At 41.8% G+C, this 13,521-nt stretch overlaps 1 protein-coding gene across 1 annotated transcript; it reads right to left on the reverse strand.

The window, feature by feature from the left end:
* Nucleotides 1-227: 227 nt before the first annotated feature.
* OXA1L (OXA1L mitochondrial inner membrane protein) lies at nucleotides 228-8,040 on the reverse strand. Its single transcript, XM_037129311.2, has 10 exons — nucleotides 7,931-8,040; nucleotides 7,324-7,485; nucleotides 6,406-6,619; nucleotides 2,109-2,252; nucleotides 1,756-1,841; nucleotides 1,404-1,568; nucleotides 1,142-1,246; nucleotides 868-1,030; nucleotides 699-779; nucleotides 228-620 (listed from the first exon to the last, which is right to left on the reverse strand). Exons 1-10 carry the CDS (start codon nucleotides 7,991-7,993, stop codon nucleotides 493-495), a joined length of 1,311 nt encoding a protein of 436 aa, XP_036985206.2. The 5' UTR covers nucleotides 7,994-8,040; the 3' UTR covers nucleotides 228-492.
* Nucleotides 8,041-13,521: the final 5,481 nt, after the last annotated feature.

Below are 13,521 nucleotides of genomic sequence, written 5' to 3' on the forward strand. Positions count from 1 at the left end.
CATCTTTGAAAAACATTTTAGAAGTAATGTTGGGGTAAATAAACATGGTTACTCTACTTAGATATAATCTCAACTACTCAGCAGGCATCTCTCTATGACTGGCAAGGTAAATGTGGCTGAACACACATCTACAGGGTGGGGCTCTAGGCTGTTGACACCAGGCCACTACACTGAGACACTTCCAAAGAGCATAGGCCATCAAGAGCAATCACCACCGAGAGCTGGAGTGCACAATCTAGCTCTCTGTTTAATAAGTACCAGGAAGCAACATATAATACAGAGGTTGACTAATTCTGTGAATGGGAAGATCACTTGGCTCCCCAGTACTCTTTAACTTGGATGTAAGAGTTTATAGTGGAATCCACTTTTAAAATGAACATCTCGATGCCCCAAAGTTTCTAAATCCGGAGCAAGGACCCGATGTCAAATCCTGCTCTAAGACCAAGTCTTTGAAGAGGCAGAGTTAACATCAGTACGAGCAGGTAACAGAATTCAGCCAAGTGTGTCGCGCCAGGGCTGCTTTGACTTTGGTTTGTCGCCGCTGCTGTTAGAGGTGTTGGGACTGGGATTTTTCCCATGTTGTAGCAAAGGGTTGTGGGTGAAGGTCTGTCTTAAGGGACCTGGGGGAAGAAGAGAAGCTCAATGAACAAAGGAAAGGGAGAAACAATGGCAGAATTTAGCCTGAAAGGAAAACTTACCCCTGGCTGCTAGCTCCAAGTGATTCTGCATGCGCCGTTCACGCTCTTGTAGCTGATAGGTGATTTCAGCATTCTTCCAGCCTACATAAGGAAGAGTAAGACAGCTGACCTCATGCCCATTTTTAGACCACTCTCCCCTGTTCCTAATTCGCAGAGGGCAGGCCCTTACCTCTTCTGAAGCTCTTTAAGAAGTTTTCTCGTGGAGGTAATTTGCTAGAGTCATGCACAACACGCTGGGGGATTTTAAGTGCAGTGCGTACAGCTGGAATCCGGAGGCAAGCCACCTGGACCAGGGAAAACATATTTGAGGAGAACCAATACACGAACACCGCCTGGAAGAGAAGGAAGAGAAGGTACTCAGGAGCTGCATCCCTGGTCAGCTTGCTGGGCAGTGGCTGGGCTAGCTGGAAGGACTTTGAGCCAGCCTGGAAGTCATTACCCACCGAGGGAAAATGCACTGTTATGGGCAAGACTGCCAGGGGCATCACTCTCATAACATTTCTCATCCACTGAAGGTCAGCACTTTGCACACCAGTCTCAGCACCTAGCTAGAGAGAGGGGCGGGGGGAAGCAGAGGAAGAGTAGCAATTTTAGCGACCATGGTTCATATTTATTACTCATCGACTCTTATTTCTCTAGGGAGAAATCACTTTAGCCCTAATCCTAGTTCACTTAGCAGACTTGGCACTTAGCCAACGGGCTTACCTCAAGGACACCCCACATTGTAGCTGTGACTACCAGTGGTAATATGTAGGTGGGGTCAGATAGTGTGAGATCCTGGAACCACCAGAGGCCACCTGTCTGCAGGCTGGGCACCGGAAGGTTGGCCATTTCTCTCAAGGCAATGAAGAAGGAGATGAAGATTGGCGCCTATTACACAGGATAAACAATGTCAGGACCTCTTATCAGAGGGGACATTTTTGTTACTCCATTATTGAAAACCATGTATAATAAATATTAACCATCACCTGCTTTTTGGGGGTCTAGGGCATGGGAAACAAGGTAATCTGAAACAGAAGGTTCAGGGTAAAATAAGAGTGTAAATGTTTTTGCTTACCTGAGTCAGAGGTAGAATGAGAGGTTTGAAGAGTTTAATATCATGCTTTTTCTGATACAATACCATCTCTGAGGAGGCCCTGTAAACTGTGAAGTGAGGGAAGTTAGTGGTTGGGCAGTTACATAGGTGGAGGTGACCATCCTCCTCATCTGGCCCACGACATTTCTAACTGACCCTGGCCAGTCACTGGAAGCACACCAGGGCCAGTCACCTAATGGCCCAAGGAGCAGGCAAATCTTTAGGATGTGCCCCACAGTAGTAACTCATGACTTAGACTGTTCCTTTCCTTCAGCAGAATGTTAGAAAAAGTATAAATGTGCCCCTCTTCCACACTCATTCTTTAATTGACTCACACTCAGCATGGTCTCCTGCCAACTTGGCCTCTCTCACTCGAGTGGAAAACTTCTGGATCTCTGGCAAGTGGTTGTGGATTTTGGCTGCCTCTCGTTGGCCCTTCACAATGAGAGGAAACACCAGGCAGCGGGCAAAGACTGTACCTGGAAAACACACACTAGGGTTGGAGTAAAATTAAAGCAGTTCAGCAGCTAGAAGGTTGAAGATTTTTAGGTTCTCTCTTATTCTAGTTTTTCCCACACTGTGACTCATACCCAAGGGGCCCAAAACAAAGGGTAGGAGTATGAGTTAGTTCCTTTAAGGCTCAGTCCTCTGCTTTACCATCACAACAGTCTAATATTAATTTCTCTAAGCAATTAACCAAGAATTTCATTTGTTTCTTTGAACAAAAGGTGACAGAAGCTACTTTTCTAGATCAGTGGTTTGCAAACTTTTCTATCATCAACAGAACACTCCTCGTCCTCCAAACTCTTAAGTGTAGTTCTAATATGCATAATAGATAAAAATAATCTGGCTATAGGACTGTTTAAGTGCTGGCCTTTGCTCTGCTCAGAGGTACCCTTGTAGAACTCTGGGTTCCCAGGTATAGAGTGTGAAAGCTTTTGACTTAGAAACCTCTAAAATAGGAGGTTATATGATGTCCTACTGCTTAAGTGCCTTATTTCTTTCCTACCCCCTAAGATTTTATTTATTTTTAGAGAGAGGGAAAGAGAGGGAGAGAAACATCAATGTGTAGTCGCCTCTTGCATACCCCCTACTGGGGACCTGGCCCGCAACCCAGGCACGTGCCCTGACTGGGAATTGAATGCTTTGGTTCACAGGCTGGCACTCAACCCACTGTGCACACCAGCCAGGGCTCTTTTCTATTTCTTTTTATTACACTTCACATTTTCTGATCATTCCAACAAATATTTATTTAGTTTATGGTATCTGTAGACAAGTGGATGTAGGCTAAAAAAGATGGGGGCTGAGGGGAGATACAGGTTTAGGCTTTACCAACATTATGATGGATGACGGGCAGTGGAAAGAGGAGAGAGCAAAGGATGGAACCCAGAATACCATTCTGGGTAGGTAGGGTATTGGGCAATGGAGATGGGAAAAGTGTGGTCAGAAGGATAGGAAGAGAGTACAAAATGCAGGGTCCCAGTGCTGGGAAATAAAGCCTAAAAGCACCAACTGAAAAAACTCTTGGGGTCGAGGTGTCGGGAGAGGCTCCCAGGCTCACAGAGAGTTTGTTGGAGAGACCCACAGGGTTCTAGAGGGTGCACAAGCCCACATATCTGGGAACTAGCACCAGAAGGGCCCAATTTGCTGGTGGGAAGCAGCAGAGAGGACCGAAATCCGAGAGAGCGAGCGTGGAACAAGCGGCATTGCCCCTCTCTGACCCTGCCCCCACAGTGTCACAACCCAGCGACCTGGGGAGCCCCGCCCTAGTGAACACCTAAGGCTCTGCCCCTCATACGTAACAGGTGCAAAAAGACCAAAACATTATGGTTCAAGAAGAAGAATAGCTCAAAGCCCCAGAGCCAATACTTCTAAGCAACTGAGATAGCCAACCTATCAGATGCACAGTTCAAAACACTGGTGATCAGGATGCTCACAGAACTGGTTGATTTTAGTCACAAATTAGAGGAACATATGGAAGCTAAACTAATTGAAATGAATGGAAATACACAGGAAACTAATAGTAATGGAAAGGAAACTGGGACTCAAATCAAAGGAGTGGACCAGAAGGAGGAAAAAAAATGACCAAACAGAAAAGGATGAAGAAACAAGAATTCAAAAAAATGAGGAGAGGCTTAGGAACCTCCAGGACATCTTTAAACGTTCCAACATTCGAATTATAGGGGTACCAGAAGGGGAAGAGGAACAGCCACCAGGGGAAAACTTATTTGAACAAATCATAAAAGAGAACTTCCCCAATCTGACAAAGGGAATAGACTTCCAAGAAATCCAGGAAGCTCAGAGAGTCCCAAAGAAGTTGGACCCAAGAAGGAACACACCAAGGCACATCATCATTACATTAGCCAAGATGAAAATGAAGGAGAGAATCCTAGAAGCAGCAAGAGATAAGGGGACAGCCACCTACAAAGGAGTTCCCATCAGACTGTCAGTGGATTTCTCAAAAGAGACCTTACAGGCAAGAAGGGGCTGGAAAGAAGTATTCCAAATCATAAAATCCAAAGACCTACATCCAAGATTGATCTATCCAGCAAAACTTTCATTTAGAATGGAAGGACAGATAAAGTGCTTCTCAGATAAGATCAAATTCAAGGAGTTCATCATCATCAAGCCCTTATTATATGAAATGTTAAAGGGACTTATCTAAGAAAAAGAAGATAAAAAAGATGAACAGTGAAAGGACAGCAAACTCACAGTTATCAACAACCACACCTGAAACAAAAGCAAATTAAGAGGACAGGTAGATCAGGAGCAGAACCATAGAAATGAAGATCTCATGGAGGGTTAGCAACAGGGGAGTGGGAGGAGAAGGGGGGAGAAGGTACAGAAAACAAGTAGCATAGATGGTAGGTAGAAAATAGATAGGGGGGAGGGCAAGAATAGTATGGGAAATACAGAATCTAAAGAACTTGAGACATGTGTTCATAAACTAAAGGGGGGGAATGGTGGGGGAGGGGGTGTGCAGGGTGGAGGGGAATGAAGGGGGGAATAGAACAACTGTAATGGTATAATTAATAAAATATATTTAAAAAAAGAAAAAGAAGGTAAAAAATATGAAGAGTGAAAAGGACAGCAAACTCACAGTTATTAACAACCACGGCTAAAACAAAAGCAAACTAAGCATACAGTTAGATCAGGAGTAGAACCACAGAAATGGAGATCAAATGGAGGGTGAGCAACAGGGGAGTGGGAGGAGGGGGGAAGAATCTACAGAGAGTAACTAGCATAGACAGTAGATAGATAACAGGGGGAAGGACAAGAATAGTATGGGAAATATAGAATCCTAAGAACTTGTGACACATAGATATGAACTAAAGGGGGGAATGGGGGAGTGTGTGTGCAGGGTGGAGGGGAATGAAGGGGGGGAAATGGGACAACTGTAATGGCATAATCAATGAAACATATTTTTTAAAAAAGTAGATTTAGCAATGATGTGACTGGCAGTTAGAATAAAGTGGTATTAGTAAAAGTTAGATTGTTGAGGGTTAAAGAGTGGAAAGTGCCCTGGCTGGTGTAGCTCAGTGGATTGAGTGTGGGCCTGTGAACCACACAATCGCGGTTCGATTCCCAGTCAGGGCACATGCCTGGGTTGCAGGCCAGTTCCCAACAGGGGACCCACGAGACGCAACCATACACTAATATTTCTCCCTTCCCCTCTAAAGATAAATAAAAAATCTTAAAAAAAAAAAAAGAGTGGAAAGAAAGAAGCAAGTCCACTGGATACAGAATACTCCTTTAAGTAACAGGTATGAGCCATGGCTGGTGTGGCCTAGTTGGTTGGGGCATCCAACAGTTAGCTTAACCAACAGTTTGATTCCTGGTGAGGGCACATATGCAGGTTGTGGGTTTGAACCCTGGTCTGGGCACATACAACACCATGTCTGGGTGTGTGCTGGAAGCAACCTTTCGATGTTTCTCTCTCTCCCTTCCTCTCTCTCTAAAAGCACTGAAAAAATATCCTCTGGTGAGAATTAAAAAAAAAAAACCCCAAAAACCAAACACCCCAAACCAAACCAAAAAAACCCAACAACAATACCACAGCTGTGAAAAGAAGGAAAAAGATAGAATAGTTAAAGATGAACTAAGGATAAGGGGAAAAAGATTTTTCTGCAAGAAGCACATGATATACTTGAGCATGTTTATGTTTGGACTAGGGCAGTAAAGAGGCAGAAGCTGAAGACACAGGGAGATAAGGGATGATTGCTGGAGCAAGGTGTAGGAAGATAGAGAATTTGAAGCACAGTTTTAGCCTACAAGAGGAGCGATGTGAGTGTCTTCTCAATTTTGGGTTGAAGTACTTCATCGGACCTCCTTTCCTAACCCAGAGCAGCTTCATCATTGCTAACAAGGTCCCCTTTCTCTAATCCCATGCTTGCATTCAAATATTTACATTTTTTGAATTGCAGATGTTGTAGTGATTTTACAAGTCCTTTAGGAAATACAGGTAGAGTGCATGTGTGTATAATGAATGTTTATCCCTCATTTGAATCATGTTTTCTCTGACCCCTTAATCTTTTGCAACTATTTCCTGATATCCTCACAAAATTGCATTCTTTAAGTTCTGTCCTTAACTCCCCATTTCTTCCACCCTTGTCCGGGATGCATTCCTCTTACATGCAGCAATGGCCCCCCACCAAGGTAGGCCCATGTTAACATGCATAAATTCCAGTAGGTTCTGGATCAATCCTACTGGGGTGTATGACCCCAGCCCTAGTTCACTGAAGGTCTGTTCTGCAGCAGCTTGGACCACATCTGCAGTCTCGCCAGAAGCCACTTCAGTTATTGCTGTGGGTGAGGGAGTTGCAGGAATGACTGGAGGGGCCTGAACCTGTGCAGCAAAAGGAAGCAATGTGTAATATTCAGTATGGGACACAGAAATTGAGGGTCCTCTTATGATAACCAGTACTGGGTTGTTCCCTTGACTCCCTACTTCTCCTTCTCCCAGGTTAGCCTACCTATGCACAGAACTCAGCTCTTAAAAGGACATTTTATTTTGCCCCGAAGGGAGGAAAATAACTCACTTATTTAGTTTAACATTTTAAATAACTTTAACATTAAAGTTATTTCTTGTATCAGTGTTTTCCAAACTTCAGTCATTTGAGTGTTACTGGCATGCACATACTCAAACTGTTATATTCATAATTTTCCTTAAAACAACTCAGTTTTGAAGACAAAATATCTACTTGGCCTCATCCTAAGAAATATCAATAGTCATGAGATCAAGTAAATGATGTGGAAGTTACAGTTTTTCTAATACACACACACATGCCTAGAATTACATCTCATATCACCATCAGTGGCTTGGCCCTACTCTGGGAAACAATGGTATGTATGTAACATAATTCTCTTCTCAATCATTCCAACTGATCTGAAAATCTATTCCAAGCAGAAATGCTAGCATTCTGGGGAACTGGATAGAGTGTGGACTACAACTCCCCCACATTCCATTTCCTTCTAGTCAAAACAGAATAAAAACAAAAAATCAACTAATAAGCACCGCTTCTAACACTGCAGGGACGAAAGGCGTCTTACCTGGGCTTCTGCAAACGAGATCGCAGAGATACTGAAGCCACGCGGGCAAGGGGCTGCAAGGAGGGCATAGTGTGGGCGCCCGCGGCACCGGCTGGCTGAGAACAGGACCCCAGGCGCCTGCGGTTTCCAGGGCAACTGCGAGGGCGCTGCGACGCTGTGGAACTGCGCGTGGAGAAGGAAGATGGAGCTCTTTTACCGAGAGTATAAGCCGCGTATTAAGCTCATTCTTCCCGCCCCCTCCTCCGCAAGAAGCAGGTAGCCCGCTACCACAGGTGAAGACACTGTAACTCTCCACGCGCAGAAGGCTGGCCCGAAGGCATGCCAAGTCCTGCATCTCACCTACCGCAAGCCCACCCCGGACCCAAAAGTGGAGGCTGAGGTTCCCTTGGCAGGCGTGAAGCCTGTTCGAGGAACAGACTGACACGAGGCCGCTGAGCCCGCGGGGTTGAAGAAGGTAACCCTTCTGCGTCCTCACGGACCCGAGGTCAAGCGAAGCAGGTTTCCGTGAACAAGTAAGCGTCTGCTCACGACTCCAGAACGAGGGTCCCCTGGCTGGGGTCAGAGGGACACGGCAGCATCTCGACGTTCAGTCCTGGCGCAGCCTTACCTGACGCTGGCGCCGCAGCAGGCGGAGAAACTCCTTGCGCCCGCACAAGAATACCACCGCCATTTTAACGGGAAGAGGACTTCCGTTTTCGTCTGCGCACTCAGAACCGCAGTCTCGCGGGAGGAGGCCCTTTTGGAAATGGGCAGGAAGCCTCCGCTGTCGCCAGGATCCAAGGTGGTAAAGGAGTCTTGGTAGCCATGTTTGAAGTGGGTAAGAAGACGCAAAGGTCCGTATTTATAAGGTCCTGCAGAGAGTGTTTTTTAGAAGATTTAAGTTAAAAGCCACCTCAGTGGCCCCAAACTGGTGAGTTTTCTTACGTATCTAAAGCCTCAGGACAGTCTTGGCTATGCTTGGCGTGGATTTCTTTTCTTCCTGCCCAGCGATATTTGATTGTTACTGCTAGATAATAATGTCGCAGATCCAGTGAAATTTGAGGGTAGTCCGGAGTCTGACAGAAATCGAAGAAAGGCAGCTTCTAGTAAAAAAAATTACCTTTCAGGTAAAAGTGCTTTAAGAGGAGGCTTTATCTTTCCCTTCTTTCTTAGTGGAGTTGTGTGAGGAGCATCTTGTGACTATAAGGTGACAAATACAAAGATGAAAAGCTAACGTGTTGAAGGTGGTTGTATGGAAAGATAGAAAACCCTTGCATACTTGATGATGGGATGTCATTGAGCTGCTGCATCAAGCTGGAAACCACCTATGTCTAGACTTTGTTGTGTAAAAGAATTAAAAGTCTTTACCCTTATGTCTGTGTTGCTTTGGTGTTTTGTTTCTTGAAGTTGATAGCATTCCTAAAGATGTATGAGGGGAAGTAACTTTCCTCCAAAGAAGAAAAAGTACGTCTTAGAAAGGAGTAAGTTGATTATATTTGAAGCCCTACAAAGTCTTTCAATTACAAAGTGCTTTTTGAATGACAAAGTACAGTACAGTTTGGGAAAGAGAAAATAGCTTGAAATGATTTCAACCATTGCTATTTTAGAATGGTTATGAACATAGCTGACAAATAGTAACAGGCAAAGAAATTGACTATAGATTTAGTAATAATTAGGAGTGCGACCTATTTACATGTTGGAGGCTATTTTAAATGAACTTTTTTGGTTACTTGAAAAGATCAATACTGTTAGAGATGATGACAAATACTTAGGGATAGGACACTTGGGAAAAATATAACTGGTAGTTACTTTGGTGCACCCCAATAAACCATATCTCCCAGTGTTTGCACCCTTGTACAGCCTTGTACAGCTACTACAGAAAATAATATGGAGAGTATTTAAAAAACTAGAAGCAGAGCTACCATATGATCCAGCAATTTCACTTCTAGGAATAAGGAATTTTCTTCCCGGGAAAAAAAGCACTGTACTTATGAGATATCTATATCCCCATGTTCACAGCACCACTATCTATAACAGCTAAGACATGGAAAAAACCTAAGTAGCCATCCGTGGTAAGTAAATAAGAAATGTGGTTTACATATGCCCTGACTGGTGTGGCTCGGTTGGGTGTCATTCCGTAAAGTGAAAGGTTGCTGGTTCGATCCTGGTCAGGGCACATGGCCGGGTTGTGGGTTCCCTTCTGGTTGGGTGTGTATGAGAAGCAACCAGTCAATGTTTCTAACATTTATGTTTCTCTCCCTCACTTTGTGCTTCCCTTCCCCTCTCTCTAAAATAAATAAATAATTAAAAAAGAGATATAATTCAACTATAAAAAGATGGAAGTCCTGCCATTTGTGATAACATGGATGGACCTGGATGGTGTTATGCTAAGTGAAATAAGTCAGAGAAAGAAAATTACTGTATGATCTCACTTATATGCGGTCTCTAAAAAAATTACTAAACTCATAAAGAGAGATCAGATTTGTGGTTATCACAGGCAGGGGTTGGGAGTAGGGGAATTGGTTGAAGGGGGTTGAAAGGTACAAATTGCCAATAAACTCAAGATGGATAAATGATTTAAATATAAGTTGTCATACCATAAAATTTCCTAGTGGAGAACATAGGCAATAAAATTTCAGCCATTCCACACAGCAGTATTTTTGCTGATATATTTCCTAGGTTAGGGAACTAAAGGAAAAAATAAACAAATGGGACTATATTAAATTTAAAAGTTTTGGCATGGCTAAAGAAGCCATCTTCAAAGTGAAAAGGGAACCTACTGTTTGGGGGAACATATTTGCCAATGATACATTGGATAAGGATATAACCTCCAAAATATATAAGAACTTATGACTCAACAGGAAGACAAACAATCCAGTTAAAAAATGGGCAAAGGATATGAACTGATATTTTTTCAAGGAGGACATAGAGATGGTGCATAGACATGAAAAAATGCTCAACATCACTAGCCATTAAAGATATGCAAATTGAAACCATGATGAAATATCATCTCAAACCTATCAAAATGGCTATCATCAATGTTGCATCCACCAACGCGAGAGACAAATTGTCAGAAACTTTCAGGATTCAGAAATGTTATTTTATTGGCCAAAGTTTTAACCTGCACAGGGGCGGACCCTCAGAGTGTCTGGAGACACGGTGCTCATGAGAGCTGCAAACAAGAGCCGCCCTAAGAGCTTACAGCTAAGTCTTTTTATAGATGCGAGCAAGCAAGCATTGTATAGAAGCAAATGTGGCTGTTAGCTGTTGGCTACTTGGGTGGCGCGAGCATGACCTAAGCTTTCTGGGTTTTGAGTAATGGAAAAATTTTAACCTAGACACTTGGACAGGCGGTCCTCTGCTTGTTCAGCCCCATTGGTTTTGTAGTTCCGCTTTCTCCACTCCCTATGTTCTTTCTTAACTTCCTTGTGGTTTCTGCTCTAAGTTCCTTGTTCCTCCAGGCCAAGTCTCTTTAAGGCAGTCTCTATTTTATTCCCTATTTTTCTGGTTTCAACAATAAGTCAGCAAACAAATGCTGGTGAGGATGTGGAGAAAAGGGAACCTCCCTGGAACAGACTGATAGTTTCAGAAGGGGAGGGGGTGGGGGAGAATGGTGGAAGGAAGGAGGAGGGATTAGTGAAAGAAAATGTATGAATGACTCATGGATATGGACAATGGAGAGGGGATTGAAGTTGGGAGAGAGGAGTGGGCTGGGTGGAGGGAGGCAAAAGGGAAAAAAGTTGGGACAACTGTAATAGAATAAATAAAAAAAAGAAAGGTACAGATTCCAGTTGTAGATAAATAAGTACTGGGGATGTGATGTACACTATGATTATAGTTAACATTGCTGTATGGTATATTTTAAAGTTGTTAAGAGAGTAAACCCTAAGTGTTACTAACAAAGAAAAACTTTTTTTTTGGTATCTATGAGCTGATGGACATTAACTAAAACTTATTGTGATAATCATTTCATGATATATGTAAGTCAAGTCATTATTCTGTACACGTCAAACTTATGCAGTACCATATGTCAGTTTGTATGGATGTAGATGGGGACTACATCTCTGCATCCTGAATTTCTTTCATGCTGTGATCTTTGACCAGCCTCACTGTACTTAGCAAGCATATCAAAGCCTTCTAGTTGATGATTATCTGTGTTCCATAAAATACAGCCATAAGTATTTTTGTTAGTAATGGCTGGAATGGCATTACAATGGTGATAAATATCAAATGATAGTATTGATTATAAATGGTCATCTGGCACAAAACCACCAGGAGGTATGGCACGTGGTGTATACTGAATACTGCATTTTTATCTCATTGTCTTGTCAATAATTGGTAACTGAGTTATACTGTAAAAGTAAAGCACTGTGATGGGGGCTGGGTGAAAAAAATGAAGGGATTAAGCAAAGAAAAAAACCTCACAGACAGACAACAGTATGGTGATTACTAGAGGGGAAAGGATGTGGGAGGAGGTAGAAAAGGGTAAAGGTAGGATACATGGTGATGGAAGGAGACTTGATTTGGGGTGGTGAACACACAATACCAGCTACAGATGATGATCTATAGAATTGTGCACTTGAAACCTATATAATTTTATTAACAACGTCACCCCAATAGATTCTGTAAAAATTATAAAAATACTGTAACAGGGGTCTGTTAGTAGAGAATGGCTTGCACAGAACTGTTGGGTCAGCTGTCTGCTCCAGCTGTACATCCCTGTAAGTAAATTACCCTTTAATACATTCTGATATATTCTGTGGAGTTGCTGGCATTGTTCTTTAGTTTGAAGATACCTTTTTATTATGGTGAGCATTAAACCTTTGCCCCACCACTGGGCACAATTACATTTCAATAAAATTGGAAACAAGTTCTCAACACACACACACACACACACACACACACACACACACACACTGTAACAATGTGAGGTCGATGATGGATGTGTTAAGTAACCTTATTGTAGTAATTATCTTGCAACATTCATGTACGGGATGGGGCAAAAGTAGGTTTATAGTTGTCCATATGGAAAATAATATAATAATTAACTGAAAATATGCCTTAAACTTACTAATTATATATGTCAACTACATGTCAATGAAGTTGGGGAAAAAGTTCTGAGGAATACACACAAAAAATTCTACTAGAATATGTAAATTTACCAAGGTTATAGCATACAAGATCAACATACAAAAATCAACTACATTTCTATACGCTAACAATGAACAACTGGAAAATTAAAACTTTACAAGAGCATCAGAATCAAGAAATATTTAACAGTAAGTTTGACATAATATACATGAGACTTGTTCACTGAAAGCTCTCAAACATTATTGAGAGAAAACATAAAAGGCCTAATTAAATGGCTAGATACACCTTATTCATGGATTGTAAAACTCAATATTGTTCAGATGTTAGTTCTTCTAAAGATGATTCACAGCAATTTCAATAAAAATCCTGGCATTTTAATAGAAATCGACAAGTAATTAATACATTTACCATATTTTTAGGACCGTAAGATACACCTAGGTTTTAGAGGAGGAAAATAGGGGAAAAAATTTTGAAGCAAAAAATGTGGTAAAATATTTAATAACCTGTGACCCTGCTTCTCCACCAGCCAGGTAAGCTACATTCAGATTATAAGATGCACCCTCATTTCCCTCCAAAAATTTGGGGGGGATGCATCTTATAGTCCAAAAAATATGGTATATGAAAAATATACCATAGAACAGACAAAATGTTTTTGAAAAAGAAGAACAAAGCTGGAAGACTTTACCTGATTTCAAGGTTTTCTATAAAGCAATAACAATCAAGATGGTGTGTTACTGACAAAAGAATAGACATTTAGGTCAAAGGAACAGAATGATTTCCAGAAATAAATTCACACACAGATAATTAATTTCAATAGAAGTGCCAAGGGAGTTCAAAGGGAAAATAAAAGGAAAGTTTTTTTCTTCTTCAGTAAATGGTGCTGGAATAACCAGATATTGCTTTAAAAAATTCAACCTCCAACTCTTAGCTTATATTACATATAAAAACTAACTTGGAATGGATCATAATTTTCAACTTAAAGCTAAAACTGTAATTTTTTTGTAGAAGAAAACACAAAAAAACCTTAGGAATAAGCAAAAATTTCCTAGACAAGACAGAAAATAACACTAGTCATAAAATAAAAATCTGATAAATAGGACGTTATCAAAATTAAAAACCCTCTGTTCT

This window comes from Artibeus jamaicensis, unplaced genomic scaffold, assembly GCF_021234435.1.
Source record: "Artibeus jamaicensis isolate MK-2021 breed Jamaican fruit bat unplaced genomic scaffold, CSHL_Jam_final contig_887, whole genome shotgun sequence".
NCBI lineage: Eukaryota > Metazoa > Chordata > Mammalia > Chiroptera > Phyllostomidae > Artibeus > Artibeus jamaicensis.